At 45.0% G+C, this 25,736-nt stretch overlaps 1 protein-coding gene across 6 annotated transcripts in view; it reads left to right on the top strand.

Moving 5' to 3' along the window:
- The window catches only part of CDH23 (cadherin related 23), a 597,280-nt gene that overhangs the window by 428,291 nt on the left and 143,253 nt on the right, over positions 1–25,736 (top strand). For all 6 annotated transcript variants that reach the window (XM_072628247.1, XM_072628248.1, XM_072628249.1 and 3 more), the window contains exons 21-27: positions 4,312–4,419; positions 9,858–10,047; positions 10,676–10,821; positions 13,067–13,286; positions 14,709–14,861; positions 21,291–21,404; positions 25,215–25,363. In XM_072628247.1, coding sequence (XP_072484348.1) covers positions 4,312–4,419; positions 9,858–10,047; positions 10,676–10,821; positions 13,067–13,286; positions 14,709–14,861; positions 21,291–21,404; positions 25,215–25,363 — 1,080 coding nt within the window. The remainder of the gene's footprint in view (positions 1–4,311; positions 4,420–9,857; positions 10,048–10,675; positions 10,822–13,066; positions 13,287–14,708; positions 14,862–21,290; positions 21,405–25,214; positions 25,364–25,736) is intronic.

The raw sequence follows: 25,736 nt of genomic DNA, 5'->3' as shown, positions 1-25,736 counted from the left end.
GGTAGAACTGAGAGTGTTTAGCCTAGAAAAGGGAACTGTTAGGAAGCTCATGATGGGCATCATCAAATATCTAAAGGGCTTGTGTCCACTGAAACGTAAGCTTCTTGAGAGAAGGCAGTGTTTCATTCTATCACTAGATAGCACCTATAGATCAGCACCTATCATAGTGACTGAAACATAGAAGGTACTCAATAAATGCTGGTTGACTAGATGTAGTATGAAAGAGGAAGCAGAAAGAGGAATGTAAACCTAGAAGGGACCTCAGAGGCCATCCAACCCATTTGACAGAAGAGGGAACTGAGATCAAGAGAAGTTAATTGACTTACCTGTGTTCACTCAGGCAAGGCATCAGAGGTGGGCTTTAAACCCATGTCCTCAGACTTGATAGCCAGTATTTGTTCCCCTGGATCATACTGTAGAAGAAGATTCATTGCTCTTCAAGAGTGCAGAATTAGGGTCAGTGCAACAAGGCAGGTTTCAGGTACAAATGAGGAAAAATGTTAGACTATGAGTTGTCATGAGAATTGGTAAGTTTCCCATGAAATCTTTAAGAAACTAAATCACCTTCCTACCAGGAACCCCGATTGTGCAGCTTAGTTTCTACAGACCTCAGTTTTCTCTTCTGTAAAATGGGGACATGGATTAGATGACCTCTAAGATCTCTTTGAATTCTTGATCTGATATCTATGTGCAAGAATGCTGTTGGAGCGGGTCCTGCCTTAGGAAAGAAGGAGTCAGATAGGTTGGATCAAATATGTCAAACCCAGGGCCATGGCCTGAGATTCCTCTGTTTCAGACTGAGTCAGATTAAAATGTAATTGACAAATATTTAACAAAGTAAATGAAAACACAAGAGAACATAAATAATTCTACTATGTGGTTTTGTAAGTCAAATGTGACCCACAGGAATGCTTGTGTAGTTTATTGCCTTTGGTTTCTATCTGAGCTTGACGCCCCTGAATTAGGAAACCTCTGGGATCCCTTTCAACTCTCAGTCTCTGGTTCCTTGACACTACTTAGGAGTTGGGGGGGAGCAGGGAAGAAAGGAGTGGTGCTACAGAACTGGGCCACCTTCAAAGAAAAAGATACCAGAGCCCTTATCAGGTACCATTCAGGAACCCACAAATCTCCCCTCTCCAGGACACAGGCCCCTTGGTACATGGCACTTTAATGGGCAGAGATGGTGGTGTTTAATTCAATTCTAAACCATTCAGCAAGCATTTATGTGGTGTCCACCATGGGCCAGGTTCTGGAGATACAAAGAACGAAAACAAAGCAGTCCCTACTCTCAAAGAAGAAACTTAAAATCTACTGGGAGGAAATAACATGTATACAAGTCAACAAATACACACACACACATACATGCATATATATATATATAGATACATACACATAGGTGTGTGCATATAAGTGTGTACATACATATATACACATACACACGCCTACATGTTATCTACATAAAATAAATGCAAAATAATTCATCCAGAGACCTCCAAAGCCCCAAATTCCCCCAAACAGTGTCCTGTGTCTTACATCCTGTAGCCCCAGAGCTCCAAGACTTCACTGAGGCTGATTCCATTCAGCACTGGATAGGAAGGAGCCCAGCCCTGCCCCTCCTCCTGCTTTGAGATGGGAGGGTGCCCTCTGGCCCTTCTCTAAAGTGTAGTTTAGCTCTGATTGCAGGAGGCAGGACCAGGGGCTACTTTGGCAGAACAGAACATCCCCAAAGCTACCTCAAGAGCTATTAGGGGCACACTCTGATTAGGGCCCTAATCAGAGATCCAGGAGCTCCATGTTCCAGTTTCTAAAGTGTCACTTTAGAGAAGGAGGGTGTTATTAGAGAAGAGAACTGCCCTTTCCTGGTCTGTGGTCCCAGAGGCAGTTCAGCCCTCCCCCCCAGCTCATGTCACCCTACCCACAATCACGTTCTCCCTTTGTCTTCCTCTATCCCTCATCCCAGCTCCTTCCCATTTGAACCCCAAGGGAATAGCTCTCCTTGCCTTTGGGCAAAACAGCAACCTACTATGTGCTAAGCACGGTATGCCCCTTTTAGTCTTACCTCATCTCCTTGCCTTCTGCTATCGACAAGAATAATAGAATATTTGATCTGGAAAGGACCATCCTTTGAGATCCTCTGTTCCAAGCACCCAGCTTACAAAAGATAAAACTGAGTTCCAAGGGGATGAAGCAACCTGCAATCAATAGGGACCAAAGTAACCAATAATCAATCAACATTTATTAAGTGCCTAGTATGTGCCAGGGACAGCAAGTCAGTAACTGATCTAGACTGACAGTCCGAGCTTCCTAACTGCTAGGCTAGCACCCGTTCAGCCTTATCATAGCAGCTTCTAAAGGTATTAGATGTGTCCCCAAGATACCAAGGTAAAAAGATACCATCCCCAAAATCAACCAGGGCCTCTGTAATGCACCTCAGTTCCCATTTCCCATTGCCTCTACACCCAGACATCATTGCCCACCTGGATCCCCACACCTCTTTATTCTTCTTTGGGAATTGCTCTCTGTTTTGTGGCCATCAGTCCATTGTCCATCATCTTCCCCCTTTCCACATCCTTTCTGCTCTGATTCTTTCCAGTCCCTCATTGGTTAGTATTGCTCTGAGCTCTCACATAGATTTAAAATTCTCCCACCAGGCTCATTTTCACATGTACCACCACCACAGCCCACTGCTGTGTCCCCTTCCTCTGCTTGTCAGAGTGTCTGAGGTGGATGCCCCATGGCACTGGCATTTGGGGGAGGGGTTACAGTAGATCCAGAGGTCTCCTCAGTAAGTAGGCACTATACCCAGAGGTCCCTCAATAATAGGAATTTGGAACCCTGTAAATAATTTACCAAAACAGCAAGAAAGCGAGGAAATTGCTTGGATTGAAACCCAGCCAGGATGCTCAAGGGATACTGATGCACATCTGTGTATATGCACACACACACATATACATACATGCACACACATGCACATGCATACAACACCCATTTCTCACTAGCCAATACTGACTCAGAAATCACTACCCTGGCACCTCATTACTTTGCTCTCTGCCTGGCCAGGGTTAGAGAATTTTAGGAAGGAAAAAAGAATACCTGGGTTTCAGAAGGATGGGTTTCCCCGAGGTCATTTTGTTCATTCCTTAGTGACTTCACAAGTAAGTCATCATTGTTTCATCTGTTAAATAAGGGCATTTATCCAGTTCATTTCTACATCTATGATCCCCTGGTAGTAGGAATCTGTCCTTCCTCTTGTTAAAGCCTCCTAAGGAAGAGGTCCCCTACAAAGACCCTTTTCCCAACTCTACCCCAATTCAAACCTCATTTGTAGCAGCTTTAGAATAACTAAAGAGAAACTAACTGTTCAGGGGATGAAAATGATGTAAAAATTGCCCCTCTGAAGACAAAGTGGCATTTTGGAAGACCACTGAATGGAGCTACTGGGAAATTCTGGGTATGTTACATGGTAATAATTATAATGACAAAAAACTGTACTGGAACCATGCCATTATCACAGATAGAACTGTTGCCCACAAGTTGCCTGGATATCAATACTGAGCCGTAAAAGTTTTAAAGCAATATTCAGTTCTAACCTGCATGGAATGGGATCAAAATCAGAGAGATAGAGGGTGAGGCCCGGTGTCATCACATCACAGTAGAAGGTCCTGGGATTTCCTGAAGATGATTCCATTGAGCCTACAGAAGAGAAGTTTACGCCGCAGTCCTTTTATTCACTTAAGAAAAGCAGTGATTTTGTCCCTTTATGCAGTGATCATTATTGCATGAAATACAGTACGTTCAGTACTAGAGAATTATAATAAGAGGATTAGTGACATGTGTCTGAACTGTTTCTATGTGAACTCAATTGAACAGGAGAATGAAATTACTGTTACTTCTAATGATGACAAACTGCAAGAAGTAGAGTGAGGTCCCCATTTTGCAGGCATATTTCTAGTGGACTAAAACCAATTTACCACATTTATAATTTTCTGAATAGTGTGAGTTTGAATTCACATCAAAACATTAGGGGAATTTTTGTTTGAACTAATTAGGACCTGAGTCTACAAATGTTCGTGTGGACTATTGGTGCCTGACCTGTGGTAGAGCATTCCAAGCTTATTTTAGCCTGATCAGCCATAGTTGGGCACACTGTACCTTGACCCCAACATAGTGGATGTCATTTTGGTACTCTTTGAGAGTAAAGGAAAACAACCAGTCAGGACCTAGCTGTAGTTAGTATGTCCACCTGAGAAATAACTCATAGAATACTGAATATTAAGGATGAGAGTATCTGGATCCCTCTTGACTTTCCAGGTGAACATCACTCTCTTGGACATCAATGATAACCACCCCACCTGGAAGGATGCTCCTTATCACATCAACCTAGTGGAGATGACACCTCCGGATTCTGATGTTACCACGGTAAGTTGAGAGAAATGTGGTCAATTTCAGTCCTAGCCTGTAGTAATAGCAAAAGCACAGAAGTGATAGATGGGTCAATTATCCAATGTGACTGAACCATAGAGGCCAAGAGGGGACATATTGTGAGATAGAGATGGAAAGAAAATAAGGTCCTTGGACTCCAGAATGAAGAGTTTGCATTTGATTTGGTAGCCTATGGGGGAGTCCTTAAAGGTTTCTGAACAAAAGAGTGATGTGATCGGAATAGTACATTAGACAGTTTATACAGGCAGCTATGTAAAGGCTGGCTTGGAGAAGGTAACACCATCAACAGGAAGACCAGAAAGAGCCAACTGGTATAGCTTAAATTAAAAAAGTGAGAGAGAAGTACTTGAATTAGGACCAGTAGCAATAGAAATAGAAGGATGAATGGAGAGGAGACAGGTTCTGGAGGTAGGGTCAACAGAACATGGCATCTGAGCAGATATAGGGGAAAGATGAGGAAAAAGGAAGAGGGTCAAGTGTCTTCTTCTCTGGGTTATTCTGCTGGGCTATTAGTAGTACATAGAAGGTAATTTTTCTGCTCCAATGTGTGATGCCTACCTGGTCCCATCCCTGTCCCAAAGCTATTGGCCATAAATCCCCTCTCAACAGAAACTCAGGGTCATGCCAATGGCTGCCAGAGTGACCCAGTCACATCAGGTCTTTCCCAAGGTTACTCACTGGAGGTAGCCTTGATATTCTTGGACTTCCCACAGGGCACCAGAACCAGGTGATCTCACAGAACTCACCTCACATACCTAGCAGCTAAACAGTGTATAAGTTCCCTGGACAGTGCTCATTCATTTTAAAGGATGTTGGGTACATTTGTGTGCCCACACATCCATTCATTGTTTGCTTTTCACACGTGTGCTTGCATTATGTTCATGCTTACATGTATATGCTATAGGTGTGTGCATTTGTATGTGCCTCTGTGCATACATGCATGTGTGTGTGTGTGTGTGTGTGTGTGTGTGTGTGTGTGTGTGTGTGCTGATGAATTCCTGTGCTGCTAGTGAGATTTGGGGCCAACTTTTCCTCCCCTCTCCTGCAACCTCCTTCAAGGACCTCTCTGATTCGCATTGATTTAGAACCTTTCAAAGCCCTCCAGCAAAATAAAAGAGAGGGGAGAGAGAGAGAATTATTCCCCGTCAGGCCAGGAGAAAAATGATGGGCGTGAAATGGGAAATAAATGAGGGGAAAGTGGTGAGAATCCACAAAATGATCTAACTGGGAGGAAGGGGGTGGCAGAAGAGGTGTGAGGGGCCATGCCCCTCACCCCAGTGACCTGGACTCCATAGAGAGCCCAAGAGGCTGTCAGAACTGTGACTCATAGTGGGGGGAAGGGGTGCCCCCCCTCACCGCACCAGAGTGTGGACAGAGCCTCTCTGGGGACATATAATCGATGTGAAGGAGGGAAGGACAAGGCATTGCTGTGGGTGATAAATGGCCTGGAAGTTAGAAAGTCTGGGTTCTAGCTCTATCTAGCCCCAGCTGATGATGAGCCATCTGGCCCAAAGTAAATCAATTCACTTGACTCTCTGGGCCTTACTCTTCCAATTAATAAAATGGGAAGAATAGAACCTGTCCTTCCCATGCATGGAATAGGCAAATGATCAGGAGATAGCAGAAGAAGATTCCCCCCTTTTTTCAGTTAGACCTATGAGACAATGACCAAACAGGATTCTAGAGGACCCTTGTCCACAGAAGGGGAAGGCGTGGGTTCAGAGGGCAGACAGAAACAGACATCTCTTGAACATGGCCAGCATGGGGATTTATCTTGCTTGACTATGCATACTTTTTACAAAGGTTTTGGATTTTTTTTTCTTTTCTCCCCAGTGGTTAGGAAGGAAAGGGGAGATGGGAAGTAAAGGGAACAAGCCTTTATTAAGCACCTACCATGTGCCTAGAACTATGCTGAAGACTTTATAATTATTATGGCATTCAATCCCCACAATAACCCTGGGAGGTAGGTGCTGTTATTATCCCCATCTCTGAAAGAGACAGAGGTTAAGTGACTTGCCCAAGGTCACACAACTAGTAAGTATCTGAGGCTGAATTTGAACTCAGATCTCCTTGACTCCAGACCCAGAGTTCTTTCTACTATGCTACCTAGCTACCTCTAGGTGTTGTTTTCCTTTGTTTTGTTTTTGTTTGGGGGGAATTGTATACAGAAAATTAATTACCATCTTATTATCTAAGCAGTAATTATTGATACCCTGAATCAAGGACACACACCATCTTCCCTATTGTCAAGATAGGGCCGGCTAACTGGCTCCCTTTTTTCTCAAGGGAAAAGGACCCAGAGAGAATAAGTGACATGCTTGTTTTCCCAGCACATGAACAAGGCAGAGCCCAGATGAGAATCCAGAGTTTCAGTCCCCAGGGACCATCCACTGAGTAGCATAGAGAGCTAGGTAGGAGTAAGAATGGTGCTGGCACAATTGGAATAGCCTCCCCTTGGCAGGAAGTCAGGGGTCTCTGCAGAGTCAGTTTACAGGCCTCACCTTCACCAGGTCCCCTCCTTCAGTTTCTTAGGTCCCACTGCTCCTCTCCCACATCTAACTCCAGAGCTCCCAGGTTGACCAGTACTTCAGGCAGATGGGAGCTGGAGGAATTTCAGCAGCCCATCTGTCTGTTCTGGTCTGCTGCCCCCAGAGACACCTCTGCAAGGGGATTAGGTGGGGGAAAGAAATAGATTCTGCTGCCAACACAGAAAAAAGTCCCTCGTCAAGTAACACAAAGGAGCTGATCCCAGAGTGTCCTAGAGTTAAGGATGGGGCTGTCCTGGGCTTGGCCTCTGGGACTTCAGCCATCCTAACCCTGGAGAGCAATTTTTCTAGTCTTCTGAAGCTGCTGCAGCCTCTAAAAAAACCAAGGGGTAAAGTGAAGGAGGGTGCCACTGCCTGCACTGGCCCAGGGGCCAGTCTCACTGCCTGGCTGAGATCTAGGACCCTTTGCTTCTAGAACCAGCTCTATATGGTTTGGCTCTGTATGGTTTACTTCCATTTCCAAACCTCAGTTTCCCTGGGTGGAGAGTGGGATAGCTAGATCAGCTGAGAGAGGCCTTAAAGCAGAGTAATAGACAAAGAAGAAATTCTCTTGATAAATCCCTAGTGCCTAGTTGAGGTAGAGGCCTCTGTGGATGGTAGGGAGAAAATGAGAGTGAGGAGGGGATGGAAACCAGCCGGTCAAGGAGTAGACACCACCGGTGGTAGTTCCTGAAGGGACAGAAAAGTCTTGGGCATCTTCCTTTTGAGAGACATGAAAGAGGCTGAAACACAGGAAGACAAAGGGGTCATCAGTCTCAAAGACCTCCCCCTACACACACTTCCTCTCCCCCCACCCCATGCCCAGCTGTGGGACCAGAGAACAGAAGGAGCCGGTGGACACAGGCCTCTCCTCTCACTCCTCCATGGTCTAACTGCTCTCCCCCAGACTGTTTCTGGCCTGAATCTTGGGATCCAAGCCTCCCACACACAGTCCCTACCACTCCATCCCCTTAAAATGTCATCCCACTGCTGCCTCTTGACATCACAATTGGTGACTATGAACATAATTGTTGTGTCACTGAGATGAGATGAAACCTAGTCTGTGGGAAAGCAGCAGGAAGACCCGAAGCCTCAAAGGGTTGATTTGTATGCAAATGACCCTGCTGATAGAATATCCCCCCCAGAGGAAGGGAAAAGGTGGCTGTGGCTAGGGGAACAGACTCCACAGTGAAATAAACATCTGGAAAATGTCCTAGGATCCTCAGGGCATTTGGGCTCCAACAAGAATTGTAGCATCCTAGGTTTAAAGCAAAGAGAGACTGTCTTGTCTGACCCTCTCATTTTACAAATGAGGAAACTGAGGCCCACAGAGGTTAAATGACTTTTCCAAGGTCACATAGGTAGCAAGTGTGTGCGGCAGGATTTGAACCCAGGTCCTCTGACTCTAGAGCCAAGATTTGTTCCACTGGACCACACTATCTCATATTAACACCCAGTAGTGAGACCTTTTTTCAGATACACTGAACAGGAGGCAGCCTTTGGGACAGACTGTGTAAGAGGTCAATAAATTATTTCTTCCTGAGGACTGCAGAATAGGTTCTTTCTTCATCTTCCCCCAAATCTTATCAGTATGCTCACATCCAAGTGGTTCAAGCCACCTCCTACTGGCTCCTTGTTAAGAACAAATTGTTAAATCTTCTTTGTGAGCATTTGCACCTCAGATATTGGAAAATGCTGCAAACTAGGGTCTGGTTTCTTGTTTTGTTGATTGCCTAGAGTACTATACAAAATGACAGAGAAACTATTAACAATGCAGATTAAACTGAAAAGTTTGATGTGGTTTTGGAGAGCTGGTTTTTAAATGTTCATTGTGAGCATTTATACCTCAGAAATTAGAAAGCATGACAAGTTAGGATATGATTTCTTGTTTTGCTGCTCTCTACCCTTAAGAAAGTGGTGAAGAAAATATTAACAGCAGATGAAACTGAAAAGTCTGTCATATTTTTGGAGACCCGGTTGTTAAACCAGCCCACATCCTACTTGCCCACTTACAGAACTCTTATACACAGTCATCCCAGAAAAGATTAGAACTTTTCTGTTTCTGAAGCAACGGACTGTGGAGTCTAATGTACTCAAAACAAAAGCTCACAAATGTATTCACTCATCCAACAAAAATTTAGTAAGCACTACATACAGAGGCCAAGGGCTAAAGGAAATGCAAAGTCTACATAAGACATAGCCCCTGACCTTTTGGAACTTCTCGTATAGCAGGGTAAGAAAATGCAAATACTGGATTCATTGGTGAAAAATCGGGATGCTTCTATCAAGAGGAAAGCCCTAGCTGCTGAACTTTGGCCCAGGCAGATGCCTTGGGCTCCCTCCGTTCCTGAGGCCCTGCCTTGTCATGGTCTACCAGCTTGCGAGATGGCCATCATGCAGCCATCTCCTACAGCATAACCCAAAATGCTACTGACTTTGTTGTCCCATATGTAGGATTGTGCGGTTTGGAACAGGAAGACCCCTTAGATATCAGTTAGTCCAATCCCCATATGTGAGGGAACTAAGACCCAAAGGAAAGGCAGTGACCCAACCAAGGTCACACCAAAAGCAAGTAAAACAGCCAGGATGCTAAAGTGATTCCATGTCCTCTCTGCTTCCATTCTGCATCTTCAATCTGGCCTGCCTCTCTAATGCTATAGTCCGCAGAGAGGTCTTGACCCATATGGGTAGGGGGAGTCTCCTTGGCCCAGTCCCTAGACCTTCTAATCTGATGAAGCCTCTTCTGTCCTGGGATGGGGAGAGGTCTTGGCAGAATGGGAAAGGGGCCAGGGCTTTGCCCCCTGTGATGCAATGCCATGGAAGCAGCCTGATGAATTCCCAAACCCAGACCACCCCTGTGGGTGCTTTGATCCTCAACTCTTCTCCTAGGTGGTGGCCGTGGACCCTGACCTGGCCGAGAATGGTACTCTGATATACAGCATTTACCCTCCCAACAAGTTCTACAATATCAACAGCACCACGGGCAAGATCAGAACCACCAACGTCATGCTGGACCGCGAGAACCCCGACTCTGAAGAGGCAGAACTCATGCGCAAAATCATCGTCTCAGTCACTGACTGTAAGAAGCCCTGCTCATACCTGTCCCCCCAGCCAGCCCCATTGTAGCTTGGCCAGTCCCAGGCATGGGATGCCCCACGCTGAGGGAGTCATGGGTCCTTGAATTTCCTCTATCGTGGTCTCCTTACCTTGTCTGTCTTTAGAGTAGGTGGAAACCCTATTAGGGTCTCCCCTTCTAGCTTCTTCTAGTCCTTTTACTAGGTGACCCCTGAACATAGATGGATAGGCATTCAGGGAGGAGAGAATGGGCCCAGGGCCCTCTACCTGCTCTGGCTTATCCAAGAGCCACCTTTGACATCCCTCCTCAAAGAACCATTGGAAAATGGGAGTTAAGGGAGAGAACCAGAACCCATTAAGTACCTACTTTATACTATATAAAGAGCTGGCACTTTATAAATATTACCCCATTTGATCCTCACAACCATCCTGAGACGCAGGTCCTGTCATCTCCCATATTACGGCAGAATAAAGTGAAACAAACAGAGGTTAGGTGACTTGCCCAAGATCACACAGCTAGTGCGTGTCTGAGGCCAGTCCCAGCCCTCCACATCCACTGATTCACCAGCTGCCTCTAAATGGTTTCTTTCTTTCTCCTTTCTCTCTCTCCCTCCTTTCTTGATTCTCTTTAGGTGGCAGGCCCCCACTCAGAGCCACCAGCAGCGCCACGGTCTTTGTGAACCTATTGGACCTGAACGACAATGACCCCACCTTCCAGAACCTGCCTGCCATTGCCGAGGTGCTGGAAGGCACCCTTGCAGGGACCTCTATCTACCATGTGAGTCTCCCATCCCCTGGAAGAGCTCCAGTTCCAGGGAACAACTCCCCCTTTCACCTTGAAGCTTCCTCTCTTGCTCTCTTCCTCTCTCACTCGGTCATGAGCAATTGATCCAGTCCCCCAACAAGCATTGATTGAGGCTCTGCTTTTCAACTGTGTGCTACGGGGTAAACAGAAGACATGTGAGGTACAGCCTCTGTCCTCACAGGGCCCACACTCAAGACTTGAAGCAGCAGGAAAAAAAAATACGAGAAGTGCTTAAGATTGCAATTTTAGGTATGGTTTGACCTGTATGGCCTCTAAGACCACTGATCCTCAGCGAGCTGAAAGTTTGATGGGAGAGAAGCTACAGGATGCAAAGGAGTACAAAATGAATAGATCAGAGCTGAGCTCAGTTAGCTGAAATGTACGGGGAATCTGGGTGAACTAAATATTCTGAATTTCTTGGCATTCATCAAAAACACTTGCTTCAGTACAAGTGGGTACAAATCTTTCCCAAATGTCCTTTCTTCCTTCCCCTTCAATATCCAGAAAAACCTTATTTTAAGTTCCCATCTGTCTCATGGAAAGGCTGGAAAGGGGACTACCCTACACTGGAATGAGGAGGACCTTGGGGCCGGTTAGGGGCTGCCAGAGAAGAGATAGAGATAATAGCAGCTGCCAAACAGAGTTTGGATGGTGCATTTGCGTGCCCTTAGACCTTGGGCCCTGGACTTTCAGAAGGGGGCACAGAGGAGCAGGACAGCATTGAAATTGCTGAGTTTAAATTTAAAATATACTTGAAATAATAATATCTAGCACTTTACATTTTATTTTATCATCAAATTAACCCAGGAGGTGGGTGGTATTATTTCCCCATTTCACACATGAGAAAACGGAGCCTTGTTCGGGTCACATGGCTAGTAAATAAGGCAAGATTCACACTCAGATCTTCCTGATTCCAAGTCCAGCACTGCTGCCTCTAGTTTAAAAAAAAAGAAAAGGATAAGAAAAAAAGCTATATATAATAGAGATTTATGGTTTCATGTATAATCCTCGTTTCTTTACTCCTTTGGATATGGAAATGTTGATGTTTGTCAAGTTCATCATTACAATTAAAAAGAACAAATGTTGTTTAAAAAATTCTAAAAGAAAAAAGGAAAGAAAATTGCCTTGCTTTGTCCCATATTACGGAACAGCTGAGACTTTGAAAATTCAAAGTAACATTTGCAATTTAACTTACTTCACTTTAAGACTTCTAGTATTTCGTTGAGGTGGTTGATTCTCCCTCCACCAACACAGATTGCAATCTTTAGTAGAAGTCTTTAGCTAAAAGAATCATTACCTGATCGTGAGCCTCCCCTCACTTAGCTAAGCAGGTCTCCAAACAACAGTCTGCCCCAGGGCCATCCTCCAAATGTTACCAGCTCAGTAGAAGAAGCCTGTGTTCCAGTGGCTGCCTTAGTCTCTGAGAATCCACACAGGGTCACCTCCCACTCCCCACATCAGACTCTAGCGAAGATACACCTTTATCAGACCTGGCCACACTGGATGACTAGCTGCTCCCCAGACTCAGCATTTCTCCTCCATCTCTGTCCCCACCTTCTATGACCCTTTCCTGGAGTAAACTCCTCTCCCTTCAGGTGCCTTGCCTTCCTTTAGGTTCCATCCAGATGGCGCCTTCCATTTGACACTCCCCTCAACCTTTCCTCCACTCCAGCAGCACTACCAACTTGTTGGTGCTCTCTCTCCCTTCTCAGGGGGCTGTGCCTTGCACAAAATAATAAGTATTGCTTGAACTGACTCCAAGTGAATTGCATTCCAAAATAGGTATGTTGGAGAGAAGAAATGTATGACCTCAACAAGATGAGCATTTATATAAAAAAATTAAAACAAAAAAGGACTCCATATTACCCCTTTTCTTTTTATTGCATGTGGGGGCTACCTCTCTCTATTACGAGGCAGTCCCCAGCCCTAAGTCAGTGATGTTCACAAACTAAAGAAAGCCCTGAAGAGAGTGGATCTGGGAATTAAATGACAATACTACATTCTTTCCTGTTGGAGTTAGTTTGCTTGACTGGAGTTGGGTCTGAATCAGGGAATATTAAGAGCTAAGAGTCAAGGTTGGGAAGAAACCAAAAGTTTTCATTTGAGTATAGATGGAGCGGCCAGAAAATCCAGAGGAAGCATCAATGACCTCTGGGTGGCAGAGGCTGCAATCCTGGAGACCATACTCTTCACACTGATGTCTGGTCATTTTTACTAGGTGGTGGCCATTGACCTGGATGAAGGCTTGAATGGGCTGGTGACGTACCGCATGCAGGTAGGCATGCCTCGAATGGACTTTGTCATCAACAGCAGCAGTGGCGTGGTGACTACCACCACCGAGCTAGATCGAGAACGCATTGCAGAGTACTACCTTCGGGTGGTGGCTAGCGATGCTGGCACTCCCACGAAGAGCTCCACCAGCACACTCACCATCCGAGGTGAGTCAAGGCATCACTGTCCATCCAGACTGGAACGGGGTCAAGAGAGCAGGTGTATGGAGCAAGTGGTGTTCCTTTTCCAGGGTCTTTTCAGACTCATCTCTAGGGGCCTAGTCCATGGTCAGATTCTCTGAAGCCTTAGATCAGTGCTGTAGCTTCCGTCCCTGAAGAAAAGCAAATAGAGACCTTTCCCTTTCTTGAGCCCCTAGGCACATGGTTCAAAGTCCCTCTGGGCTCAAGGGAAGCTGAACTAGTTATCTGCTAAGCCCCAACTCCACCCTACCTCTCTCTGGGATCTGCTTACCTCCTAGGAGCCTGGCATCATGGGAAATTGCTTGGTTACTCAACCTACAGTATATATACCCTTAAAGAGTAGAAAATTTTATAAAGAAGCGCAGGGAATATTTGGTAAATATTAGTATTTGATAAAATTTTGGGGGAAACTAGTTAATACTAGCCAATTAAAATAATTTAATCCATATTAGTTCTTATGAGTATATGCTTGGTAAACTCTAGAATTTATTTCTTTTCATACTGAGTAGTTGGTCTGAGGAAGGTTCGCTGAATGCCAAGGTGTATAGGAGATGAAAAGGAGTGGGAATCCTTGGTCCATCCAATGGAGCTTGCCCCACTCTGCCCAGACATCAGCAAGGGAATTGAATGAGGAGACAGGGTCCTAGGGCCTAAGAATAATCACTAGGAAGGTTTCATCGTGCCTCCCTCCCCTGTATCTGTGACATCTGTGCCTTTTATTGGTGAGGTAAGAGGTTTTGATAAGAGAATGTCCAAGATCCTTTCTACCTCAAAGGAGAAATATGTGGTAGACAGAGCTCTTGAAAAGGGGCTTTGGGAGTTAATGGATGACAGTCATACTGGATTCTTAAAGATGGTTTGCAGATAATCTTTAACTAAAGGAAAATAAAAACTAGGTCTTCCTACTACAGATCCTTCAGTGATCCACAGAGAGGGTCCCAGTCTTGTTGACAATGAGAAGGATAACTCTAATGTTATCATATTAATTAGAACTCAGTTGACACTTAGTTTGTGACCTTGGGGATATCACCCAACCGCTCTCTGTCTTAGGATTGTCTTTTGTAAAATTAGTGTCCTGTGACCTTCTTCTCATGTTGAATCAGAGTCCAGAATCCTTCAGCATCTCCACATCCCCTATCTAGTTGAGCCTCCAGGAGCATTGGATCAGCCAGCACCAGTGAAACAACTAATTCAAGTCCTCACTGAATGGCCCAATGCCAATGGACTGTTTGACCAGACAGTAACATTGGCAAGAAGAGGGACTGGGAATAGTTTTCCCCTCCATTTCAGTGTTTCCCGTGACTATTTCTGATGCCTCATTAGTATAAATTTCCTGTAGAAAGCTGTGATATAAAACCAACCACTGTCTTTTCTCTGTCTTCTCTCCAGTACTGGATGTGAACGATGAGACCCCTACCTTCTTCCCAGCCATGTACAATATTTCCCTGCTGGAGGACATCCCTCGGGATTTCCGAGTGGTCTGGCTGAACTGCACAGACAACGATGTAGGACTCAACGCCGAGCTCAGTTATTTTATCACAGGTTCTGGCTTTCTCCTTTCATTGACTCCTCTGCCCTACACTCATCCCCTCCCTGGGCCTTCGGTAACCCCTCCTTTGAGTGGGGAATACCACCCCCTGCCCTTTGAGGGACTGAAGAATATCTAGAGAATTTGGGAGGGGCTAAAACTTAAATCAGGCATGTCTCTTGGGTTGGGTTTTGTAAAGTACTGTTGTTTCACTTGGGATTTACATGCAAACATATATACACACATATGCACATAAATTGTACACATGTACATATACACTCACATTTATGCATGCACAAAAACATGTATGTACATACATATGTATACACATCTACATGTGTGCACATATACATGCATGATACATGTCACATGTAAGTTTAATATGATGGTGGTTATACAAATGCAAGTGTATGTGTCATTTATAACCTACCTGCTTATGGCTATAGATAGGAATCTCAATCTCTCCTAGTGCTTTCCAAAGGAGTCATTCTTACTTGAGTGACTTCTATCTCTCTGTTCCAAAGCTGATTCCCTTTGGGCTCTTTCAGAACCCTCTTGGGCAGGGAAGGCTTCTGAGACAGGCCCAGTCAGGAGAAGCAATACCAGCCAGTGGCTAGAGAGAGCTGGCTAACAAGTCCAGAAGACCAGGGTTCAAAATTCATCTTTTGCCCCACACACTCCGACTGTGTAACCATGAGTAACTCACTGAACTCCTTGGTGCTCTAGGCAACTCTAAATCTATTAAGGTGCAAAGAAAGTCCTGACCTTCCTTAGTGAAGGGAGCTCCCAGAGCCCTGCAGCCCATGCTACACAAAGCACAGGCCCAGTCCCTGGCTCACATGGAGTGCCTGGCAAATCCAAAAGCACTAGACCAGAACTGCTTAAAATAGTTTAGGATCATGGACAGTTAGGGCAGTGTCTGGTAAAGCCACCCTTTCCCAGAATCATGTTATTAAATGCATAAAATAAAGCATATAGAAAGGAAAACAATTAGGTTGAAATACAGTTATCAAAATATTTTTTTAAAATTTCTTCCTTTCCTCCTCCTCTACTACTATTACTACTGTTGCTTTTCCTTTTCCTTCTTCTTCTTCTGCTGCTTCTTTTTCTTCTTCTTCTTCTCTGTTTCCTTCCCCCTTCCCTTCCCCTCCTTTTCTTTCTGCCCCTCTTCCTCCTCCTCCTTGTTACCTAGGTTTAGTGTTCAGCATGGCAAGAAGGCAAGAAAGTGAGTGAGGGGATCAGCACCTACTATGTGCCAGGCACTGTGCTAAGCCCTAGGGACACAGTCCCAAACCAAATGATCCTCCTCCCACTCTCTTGGGGGGAATAACAGGCATCCCAAGGACCATATATACAATCTATACAAAGTGAATAGGAGGCAGCTTCAAGGGCAAGAGATGCACCGGCATCTGAGGGGGGTGGGTAGGAGCTGGGCTTTGAGAGAAGCCAGAGATTCTGAGTGTGCACTGAAGGATTTGGGGACAGACAGGAAAGAAAGGCACAGACACGGGAGATCCAATGCCATGTATGAGGAAAGACAAGAAGGTCAGTTTGACTAGCCAAGAGAGTGCATGAAGGGAAGTCATGTCTGATAAAGCTGGGGAAGGAGGCTAGAGCCAGGCATGGAGAATTTTATGTACCAAAAGGAGTTTTAATTTGGTCACTTGGTTTGGATGGATGTGTGGAGGGTGGTTTGGTGAGGGGCTGTTGTGATAGGCTGGGGAGAGGGCCCAAGTGCCTAAATTCCAGCAGTGGCTGTGTGAGGAGAGGGAAGGGGATGAAAACCAGAGACGCTTCAGAGGCAGGACTCAGCATTATCTGAGTCCATAAAACCCGTGGTTGCTGTAAAGGCAGCAGTCTGAAGTGATGACTGAAAAGAGGATGGAAGCCATACCATGTTCATCAAATACCTGAATGACACAAAGCTGGGAGGGGTGGCTGACACGTTGGCCGACAGAATTGGGATCCAAAATTAGGACAGAATTAGAAGCCAAAAAGATCTCAACAGAATAGAATGATGGACCTCTTCTAAATAAGATGAGATTTAATAGGGATAAAGATAGGACATATTTGGGCTCAAAAAGTCACCCTTCACAGATTCAGAATGGAGAAGATACAGCTAGACAACAATTTAGGTGAGAAGGGCCCCAGAGGGGTTTAGTGGAATGTAACTCAATGTGAGTCAATAGGTTGACATGGCAACTCAAAAAGCTAATAACCCATTTTGGACTGCATTGAGAAATGAATAATGTTCACAGTGGAGGACATGATAGTCCCACTGTACTCTGCCCCAGTTAGAGCACACTCAGAGGAGTCTAGTCAATTGCAGGTGCCATACTTTCAGAAAGACAGAGCAACTATGATGTTGAAGAACCTCAAGATCAGACCCTAGCATTAGTTGAAAGAGCTGGGGGTGTTTAGTCTAGAAAAGAGATCTAGGGGAGACCCATAAGCTGTCTTCAACTATCTGGATGAATGTCATATAGAACACAGAGCAAGCTTGTTCTGCTTGACCCAAGAGGGAAGAAGTAGTCCAATGACTGGAAGCTGTAGAGAAGTTGACTCCAGCTCAGTAAAAGGGAAAGCTTCCTAACAACTAATCCCAAAGTGAAAGAGACTGCTTCAGGAGGTGGTGGAATTTCTCCTCCCTAGAGGTCTCCAAGCAAAGGTTAGAAAACTACTTGAGAGAAATTAGGTTTCACAAAATGGCATCTGCACCTCAAAGTCCTTTTGATCTATGAAAGGTCCCTGACAAATTCTTGCCCATCTATAAAGGTCCCACTGAACCCTGCCTTAACATAATGTTTCCCACCATTTTTTAAGCCTGTGAATGTACTAGTCCACACAGGGGTAGGAGAAGTACTAAATCCATCCCCCACCTTCAACCTTGCCCAATCCATCTAGCTTTGCATTTATCTAGTCATTTGTGCATTCCCTGTATCCCTGATGTCTATGCCCACCTTCCTCACTCCTCCCCACTACAATCACTGCCTCTTCTACCTTCCATCTCACTCCCCCCAAGTCACAGATTGGCAGAGGAGAATAAGCAGCTATACAATATCAGCATACCTAGGACCAGCCCTCGATAAAACTGCAAAGCTTGTCTTCACTTCCCCAGCCTCTCTTTTCTGCAGGTTTCACTCATTAAATGGTATGATGCATCTACCCTCCCTTCCAAGTGGCCACCACCTTGTGTACTCTGCTCTCCCCTTTGTTAAAACTTGTTCTCAGAAAGTTATAGATCTACACCTATTCATTTCAATTTAATTCAACAAGTGTTTATGTTATGTGACCACTAAGTGCACAGTCAATATGCTGGGATAGAAAAATGGGAAATGATACAGTCCCTGACCTCAAGAAGTGTATAATCTACTAAAGGAGATGATACAAAGCAGGAAATGATAGGACAAAATCAGTCAGCAAGTGTGTGTTAAGTACCTACCATGTGCTAAGCTCTAGGCATACAAAGTAAAGTAAAAGAGCCCCTGCTCTCAAGGAGTTTACAATCTAGGAAAGAGCCAAAGTTCTATAGGAAATTTGGAGGAGGGGCGATACTAGTTACCCTTTAGTATATTCTTTCTCCCAGGAATCATCATGAAGGTAATTGCGTGCTTCGCTTATGCATAAGGCTGCCCTGCTGACGTCTGATTATGTGACGTTGTGACTAAGACATCAAGATACCTGGGTTCTAGACACCAGCTGATTGGGTCTGGTTCTCCTCTACACAATGGCCATCTGAAGCAGATAAATTCCCGCTCTAATGATTCATGAATCTACATCGCCATGATAGCCCCAAGGTGTCCCAGCACTCATTAGGAAGAGCAGAGGCCTCATTGACTCTATTAAGGTCTCTTCTAGCCCTCAGGTTGTCTTATATACCAGGATTCAATGAAAAATTATTCCGATTGTTCATGATTGAGAGACGCTTTCCAACATGGTAAAACTTGTGCTTTCGCGCCCTCTGCTGCCCAGAATCCAGCACACCACCTGCCTCTTGATCAGATCTTAATCCCACTGGGATGGACCAGCCCTTAAAACCCTTCCACTCCCCTCGTTTTTACAGAGGAGGAAATTGAGGCCCTAGGAAGGGAAAGAAGTGGCCATTGATCACACCGTCAGTAAATAGCAGAGCCGTTGTGGAAAGCAGAGAGCCAGAGGATGAGCAGAGGCCAGACCCACCATTGAGGACATTTCCTCCTTCTCTCCAGCATGTCTTCTCTCTGCCTTGACCAAATGCTTGGCCCTTTAGTGATAACTGGCAGCATGTTGTGGTCTTTTCTCATTGCCCATGAGGACCCTGCTTTTCCACCCCTTTCCTGCACCTCACTCTTGGGCCCCCATCCCTAGCACTTAGATCACACCCCTTTCCCACCTACCCCCTCTCATCCTGCTACTCAGTCCTGCATCTCAGGGGGCATTTAATATGCTTTTGATTAAGTAATTCGGGCTTATGAATCATCAGGCAGTGGGAAGGGCGCTAGAGCAGAACTTGGAAGATCTTCCAGCTGTTAAGTCATACTGGGCTGCTCTCCTTTTCTCAGTCATGGTAGCCATTCACAGTCAACATCTCCCCAAGCCTAGAATGCATTCCATCCACATTTTAAGCTGTTGAAATTCTTCTTTTTTCTAGGTCTATTTCAGGCACATTAATAAATTCTAGTTGGCTGACTGGCCCTCCAACCTTCCCCATAAATCTCTTCTTACCCCACTCACCCTCCAGCTAGAAATAATCCCTCCCTCTCCAAGTCACTCAAACTTTGCCCTTTGCCCTCTCTTACATACTCTTATATATGTATGTATAGTATATATTTGCATACATTTTGCCTTGTGCACTTGCCCTATCTTCCTACTTGATAGCAAACTCTTCGAGGGCAGAGACTATGTTGTTTCCGTCTTTGTTATCTCCATAGTCCCCTTTCTGTGGTTGTTTGGTCATTTCAGTCCATTCTTCAAGACCCCACTTGTGGTTTTCTTGGCAAAGACACTGAAGTGGTTTGCCGTTTCCTTCTGCAGCCCATTTTACAGATGAGGAAACTGAGACAGAGTTAAATGACTTGCCCTGAAGTCAAATTTAAACTCAGGTCTTCCTGACTCCAAGGCTGGCAGTCTTGTGCTGTGCCCCCTAGCTGCCCAGGTATTGCCCCCTAGCAAGTACTTAATAAATTTTTATTGTTAAATCAAATTAAGTTAAAGCCTTGGGTTCTAGTTCTGCTCCAACCATAAAATTTCATGCTATCATTTCAACTTTTGGGGTGTTTTCTCAGGTAAAATGACCATTTCTGACCGGACCCTCCAGTTCTAAAAATATGGTGCACATTCTAAAATTCCTTCCATTACTAACATTGTGTGTTCTGAGTTATAAAGATTTTCATCTCTAATAATCTATTATTCTAATATCTCAGCTCCAATACAAAGCTCAGGAATCCCGTGGGTCTCCCTTATCTTCTGGATACAATTCACACTCATTAGCTTGACCTTTTGCACTCTCTCTCCAGACTAATTTTCCAGACTTATTTCACATTGCTCTCCATTCACCAGATGCCCGTACCAAACAGGTCTACTTACTCTTCCCTGAACTCAACGTTGATCTCTCACTTTGGGAGATGCTGTCCCCCATTCCTGGAATTCTCCCCTTCCTCATCTCAGCCTGTTAGAACGTTTAGCTTTCTGCAAGGCTCAATTCAGGCTCAAGGAAAGATTTTCTAGATCCTCCCAGATGTTAGGACTCTCTCTTCACTGAAATTACCTTATATTTACTTACCTGTGTGAATATTACATCTCCAAAATAGATTGTAAGCTCTCTGCAGACATCCTGCCTTTGTATCCCCAGCACCTAGGGCAATGCCCGGCATTAGCTGACACTTACTAAATGCATGCTGCCATGTTCATTGAAATTTGGGCTCACCCCCTCCCCAATCTGTCCATCTAATCCAGCTGTGTGAATCTCTCCCTGAAGGAACTCTGATTGGAGTCTTAAACTAAGACTGACAGAATAACTGTAGCCTTTCTTCATATTCCCAAGTGTCTTCACAAAGCATCGTATTAGAACCTCTACAGCCCATGCTGATAGTGAACTTGTCTCAAGGTCCCGATCAGATCTGGGGCCATTTACCTCTCTCATGCTCGTTTTCCATAGAGCACAGGTTATTGACCTTGAATCCATGGATAGATTGAGATGTGGGAAATGAAAGAAAAAAGTACATCTTTACTTTTACTAACCTTTGGTTTCCTTTGTAATCCTCTGTATTTTATTTTATGCATTTAAAACATGATTCTGAAGTAGAATCCATAGGCTTAGAACCAGACTGCTCAAGGGTTTCAGGACACAAAAATGGTAAAGAATGCCTACCCTCGAGAAAGGGTTTCTCCCTTGGGAATCCATAGCCTTTGGCAGACTCTTTTCTGGTCTATCTTTAAATAGCCTCATCCTCTTCTACGTGCAGGAGGAAACATTGATGGCAAATTCAAGATTGGCTACCGAGACGGCGTGGTCCGTACTGTAGTGAACTTGGATAGAGAGACTACAGCGGCATACACCCTGATCGTGGAAGCTATTGGTATGTACCCCCCATTCCTCTCAAATAACTCAGGCAAGGCAGCTTGTTTCAGCTTTTCCTTTCTAATAGGGTGCAGCCAACATGGGACATCTTTCCTCAAGGCTAAGTTGTAGAACCTCTGTCATACCTTCCCCAGCCCTGGTGAGAAAGAGCCAGGAGATCAGGTTCTTGACCAGAATCCTGCCTGCCCCTACATTGCCTTCAGATGAATGAATAAACTCCTAGGAACATTGTGGCCAAATTCCAGAATTCCCAGGTGAAAGAGAAAATATTGCAAGCAGCTAGAAAGAAACAATTCAAGTATTGTGGAAATACAATCAGGATAACACAAGATCTAGCAGCCTCTACATTAAGGGATCGAAGGGAATGGAATAGGATATTCCAGAAGTCAAAGGAACTAGGACTAAAACCAAGAATCACCTTACCCAGCAAAACTGAGTATAATACTTCAGGAGAAAAAATGGTCTTTCAATGAAATAGAGGATTTTCAAATTTTCTTGATGAAAAGACCAGAGCTGAAAAGAAAATTTGACTTTCAAACATAAGAATGAAGAGAACCATGAAAAGGTGAACAGCAAAGAGAAGTCATAAGGAACCTACTAAAGTTGAACTGTTTACATTCCTACATGGAAAGACAATATTTGTAACTCTTGAAACATTTCAGTATCTGGGTACTGGGTGGGAGTACACACACACACATGCACACACGCACACATACATAGAGACAGAGTGCACAGAGGGAATTGAAGAGGATCGCATCATATCTTAAAAAAAAAATGAAATCAAGCAGTGAGAGAGAAATATTGGGAGGAGAAAGGGAGAAATTGAATGGGGCAAATTATCTCTCATAAAAGAGGCAAGCAAAAGACTTATTAGTGGAGGGATAAAGAGGGGAGGCGAGAGAAAAACATGAAGTCTACTCTCATCACATTCCACTAAAGGAAAGAATAAAATGCACACTCATTTTGATAGGAAAACCTATCTCACAATACAGGAGAGTGGGGGACAAGGGCACAAGCAGGGTGGGGGGGAGGATAGAGGGGAGGGCATGGGGAGGAGAATGCAATCCGAGGTCGACACTCATGGGGAGGGAAAGGATCATAAGAGAATAGAAGTAATGGGGGACAGGATAGGATGGAGGGAAATATAGTTAGTCCTATACAACACAACTATTATGGAAATCATTTGCAAAACTACACAGATTTGGCCTATATTGAATTGCTTGCCTTCCAAAGGGAAGGGGTGGGGAGGGAGGGAGGTAAAGAAGTTGGAACTCAAAGTGTTAGGATCAGCTGTAATGTTCTTACCACTAGGAAATAAGAAATACAGGTTAAGGGGTAAAGAAAGCTATCTGGCCCTACAAGACAAAAGAGAAGACGGAGACAAGGGCAGAGAGGGAGGATAGAAGAGAGAGCAGATTGGTCACAGGGGCAATTAGAATGCTTGGGTTTGGGGGGGGAGGGGATAAAAGGGGAGAAAATATGTAAGCCAAAATGTTGCGAAAATAAATGTTAAAAGTTAAATAAAAAAAAAAAGATGAATGGATTAATGAAGAATTCCCTAAGTGCTTACTATATACAAAGCACCAGGCTAAGTGATGGGGATACAAATAGAAGAGTAACACAGACCCTGCCCTGTAGAAGCTTACATTGTAATCAGGGAGGTTTTGGCTGAGTCAGATGGAAATGTCCCGTGGTCCTTAGCAAAAGCAATGTTAATGTTTCTTCTTTAATGACATTTCCACTGATCAAAGTCACACCCCTTTCTGATGCTGAACCATCTGACAGCATGAAGGTCTTTGGTGGAGAAAACTTTCTCTGCAGTGGCCAGCCTGTATCTCCACAGGGGCTGTTTCCCAGGATGATGGCTGCAGGCACCAGGCTGGGAGCATGGCTATTGCCAAGGCTTTGGGGTTCAGGATCCTGGGCTGTCTCCATCAGGGTCCGAGGGGAGATGGAGGTCAAAGTGATGGTGGTTGTTTGACTCACCTGGTATACATTGTCTGCCTTGCTGCTTCAGCTAGGCTGGCTTGCCTGCCTGCGGGTGGCAGTTGGTTAGCAGCTGATGGGGGATGAAGTAACCATTTCCATCTTTGGATGGGATATGGCATCTAGCTTCTGTTGCTACAGAGTCAATTAGGAGAATCCAAGAAAATCTTCTGTGCTGGGAAGTCTCTAGGAGCTCATCCCTCTTCCCTCTAATATCTTTTCACTAAGAGCCAGTCTTCCCCTTTTTATCCCACTGGAATTGTCCTCCTCCCTGGAGAGTAATAAGACTGAATTTGCTACTTGGGAAGTCCCAAGAGAGCCCCGTACTCCCCTGACAGGAACAGCTTTGTGCCAAGCTGTCTGGAACCTCCTCTCTGGACACTCTGATCTCCACATCGTGAGATCCACAATGGTTAGAATGGCATCCTCTAGAGGCCACAAGGAGGCAGGTGAAATGACTAACCTAGGACAATGCTGTAACCTGAGCTGTAGAGTGGATCAGGTTACAGTCAAGAATTTACTCTGAACATGGGGCCAGCCTCACTTGATGGAGTGAAAAAGCAAGACAACCAATTAGAAACTATTATAGAAAAGTAATAACTAGCCCTTCTACATCCAAGCCATAATCTCATCACTTAGGGTATAGGCTAGATGGGAGGGGATGCTCCCTAGGAAAGTGTCTTCATACCCAAGGTCTCTCCAGCTACCCTCTGCTCACTTCCACAGTCCACTGGCTCTTCCCTGATAAAATATTGTCCTTCCTTACTATGGATGGAAATGTTCTTTTGAGTAGAGCTAATTGACCCTGCACATTGGTCTAATTGGCCTTTCCCCCTGAGCCACCTTACCAAATCTTGGCTTTCTCTAGCCTTATCAAAGGGCGGTGTGTTCTTGCCCCAGAGGCCATCAACTTGTTTTATTAATATTTAGATAACTGTCTTTCAACATAACTGTTTACTTGTACTCCTATGTTTTTTATTTTCTGAATTTAAAAATTTGATTCTGAGAAGAGGTCCATAGAATTCTCCAGACTGCCAAAAGGGTTTAAGACACAAAAAGTATTAAGAAATCCTGGCTTTATGGGATTTAGAGGAGGGTCTTCATACCTGCCCTAGGACTGTTATTAAAACATAAAAACAAACCCTCAAGAGAGAAGCTGCCATGGCTCAGCTCCGTAGACTTTTCCCCTTCCCTTCTGGAACATGTATGGATAATTGTCAGCCCTCTCTCTTCTTTTCCCATTTTTAAAGCACAAATAGATCCTTAAGTGGGGGGTCCAGATCTCTGTGAGATCTCTCTTTTGCATAGGGTCTCTTAGGGTCTCTTCCCCCTTGCCTCTTGCAGTAGGAAATGTCTCCACACTCATAGCCCCAAGAATGCCTCAGGTCCCAGAGCCTTTCGGCAGAGGTGAGAGCTCAAGGGTGGGTTTGACCTCCTGACCACCTGAACATGGAAGGCACTATGATGACTGACTTTGTAAGAGGTAGAATGGTACAATGGAAAGACCACTCTGGTTTTGGAGCCAGAAGATCTGAGTTCAAAACCTGTCTCAATCACCTTGGACAAATCACTTGTCCTTTCTAGCTTCAGTATCTTTGTGTAAAATGAGAGCATCAGATGAGATGATCTTTCAGGTCCCTTTCTGCTCCAAAGCTACAACCCACCTGTCACCCATGCCTTTCTGGAACCTTGGATATCTCCAGTATTCTGATGTATTTGGGGGAGGGTCCCCTTTGTTCCCAGTGCCTAACATCTAACAGGCACCTGGAAAGCATGGGAGCAGCTGATCTGACCCAGCCCCTGTCCTCTGTTCTCCCCCCAGACAATGGCCCTGTAGGAAAGCGGAGGACAGGCACGGCCACTGTGTATGTCACCGTGCTGGATGTGAATGACAACCGGCCCATCTTCCTGCACAGCAGCTATGAGGCCAGCATCTCCGAGGACATCCCTGAAGGCAGCAGCATTGTACAGGCAGGTGGCCATGACCCTGGGGCAGAGCCATGTGTGGAAAGGGGGAGAAGGATGATGTCAGTGGTCAGATCCTCTCTTCAGCCCTCATCCTCACACATCAGTCCTAAAGAAGAAAAATCAATGGGGTGGAATGGGGGAGGGTGGAGAAGAGGGATGGGGAGAGCGTGATCACAAGGAATCTGGGGAAATGGATTCAGAAGGAATTGGAAATAAAGCCAGAGGAGTTGACACTCCCTCCACTGACCAGACCCACCTCCAGAAGGCCTGGGGTCCCTGTTGCTGCCTCCCTACTCACCCTCACCTTCTCAACTGGACCCCTACACTGATGTAATAATAGGCCAGACCCTTCCAGAGGGGCACAATCCCTTCAGTT

Source organism: Notamacropus eugenii, chromosome 1 (assembly GCF_028372415.1).
Source record: "Notamacropus eugenii isolate mMacEug1 chromosome 1, mMacEug1.pri_v2, whole genome shotgun sequence".
NCBI classification, from domain to species: domain Eukaryota; kingdom Metazoa; phylum Chordata; class Mammalia; order Diprotodontia; family Macropodidae; genus Notamacropus; species Notamacropus eugenii.
Note: the sequence above shows the minus strand (reverse complement) of the source record. Positions and strands in the feature narration are given on the sequence as shown.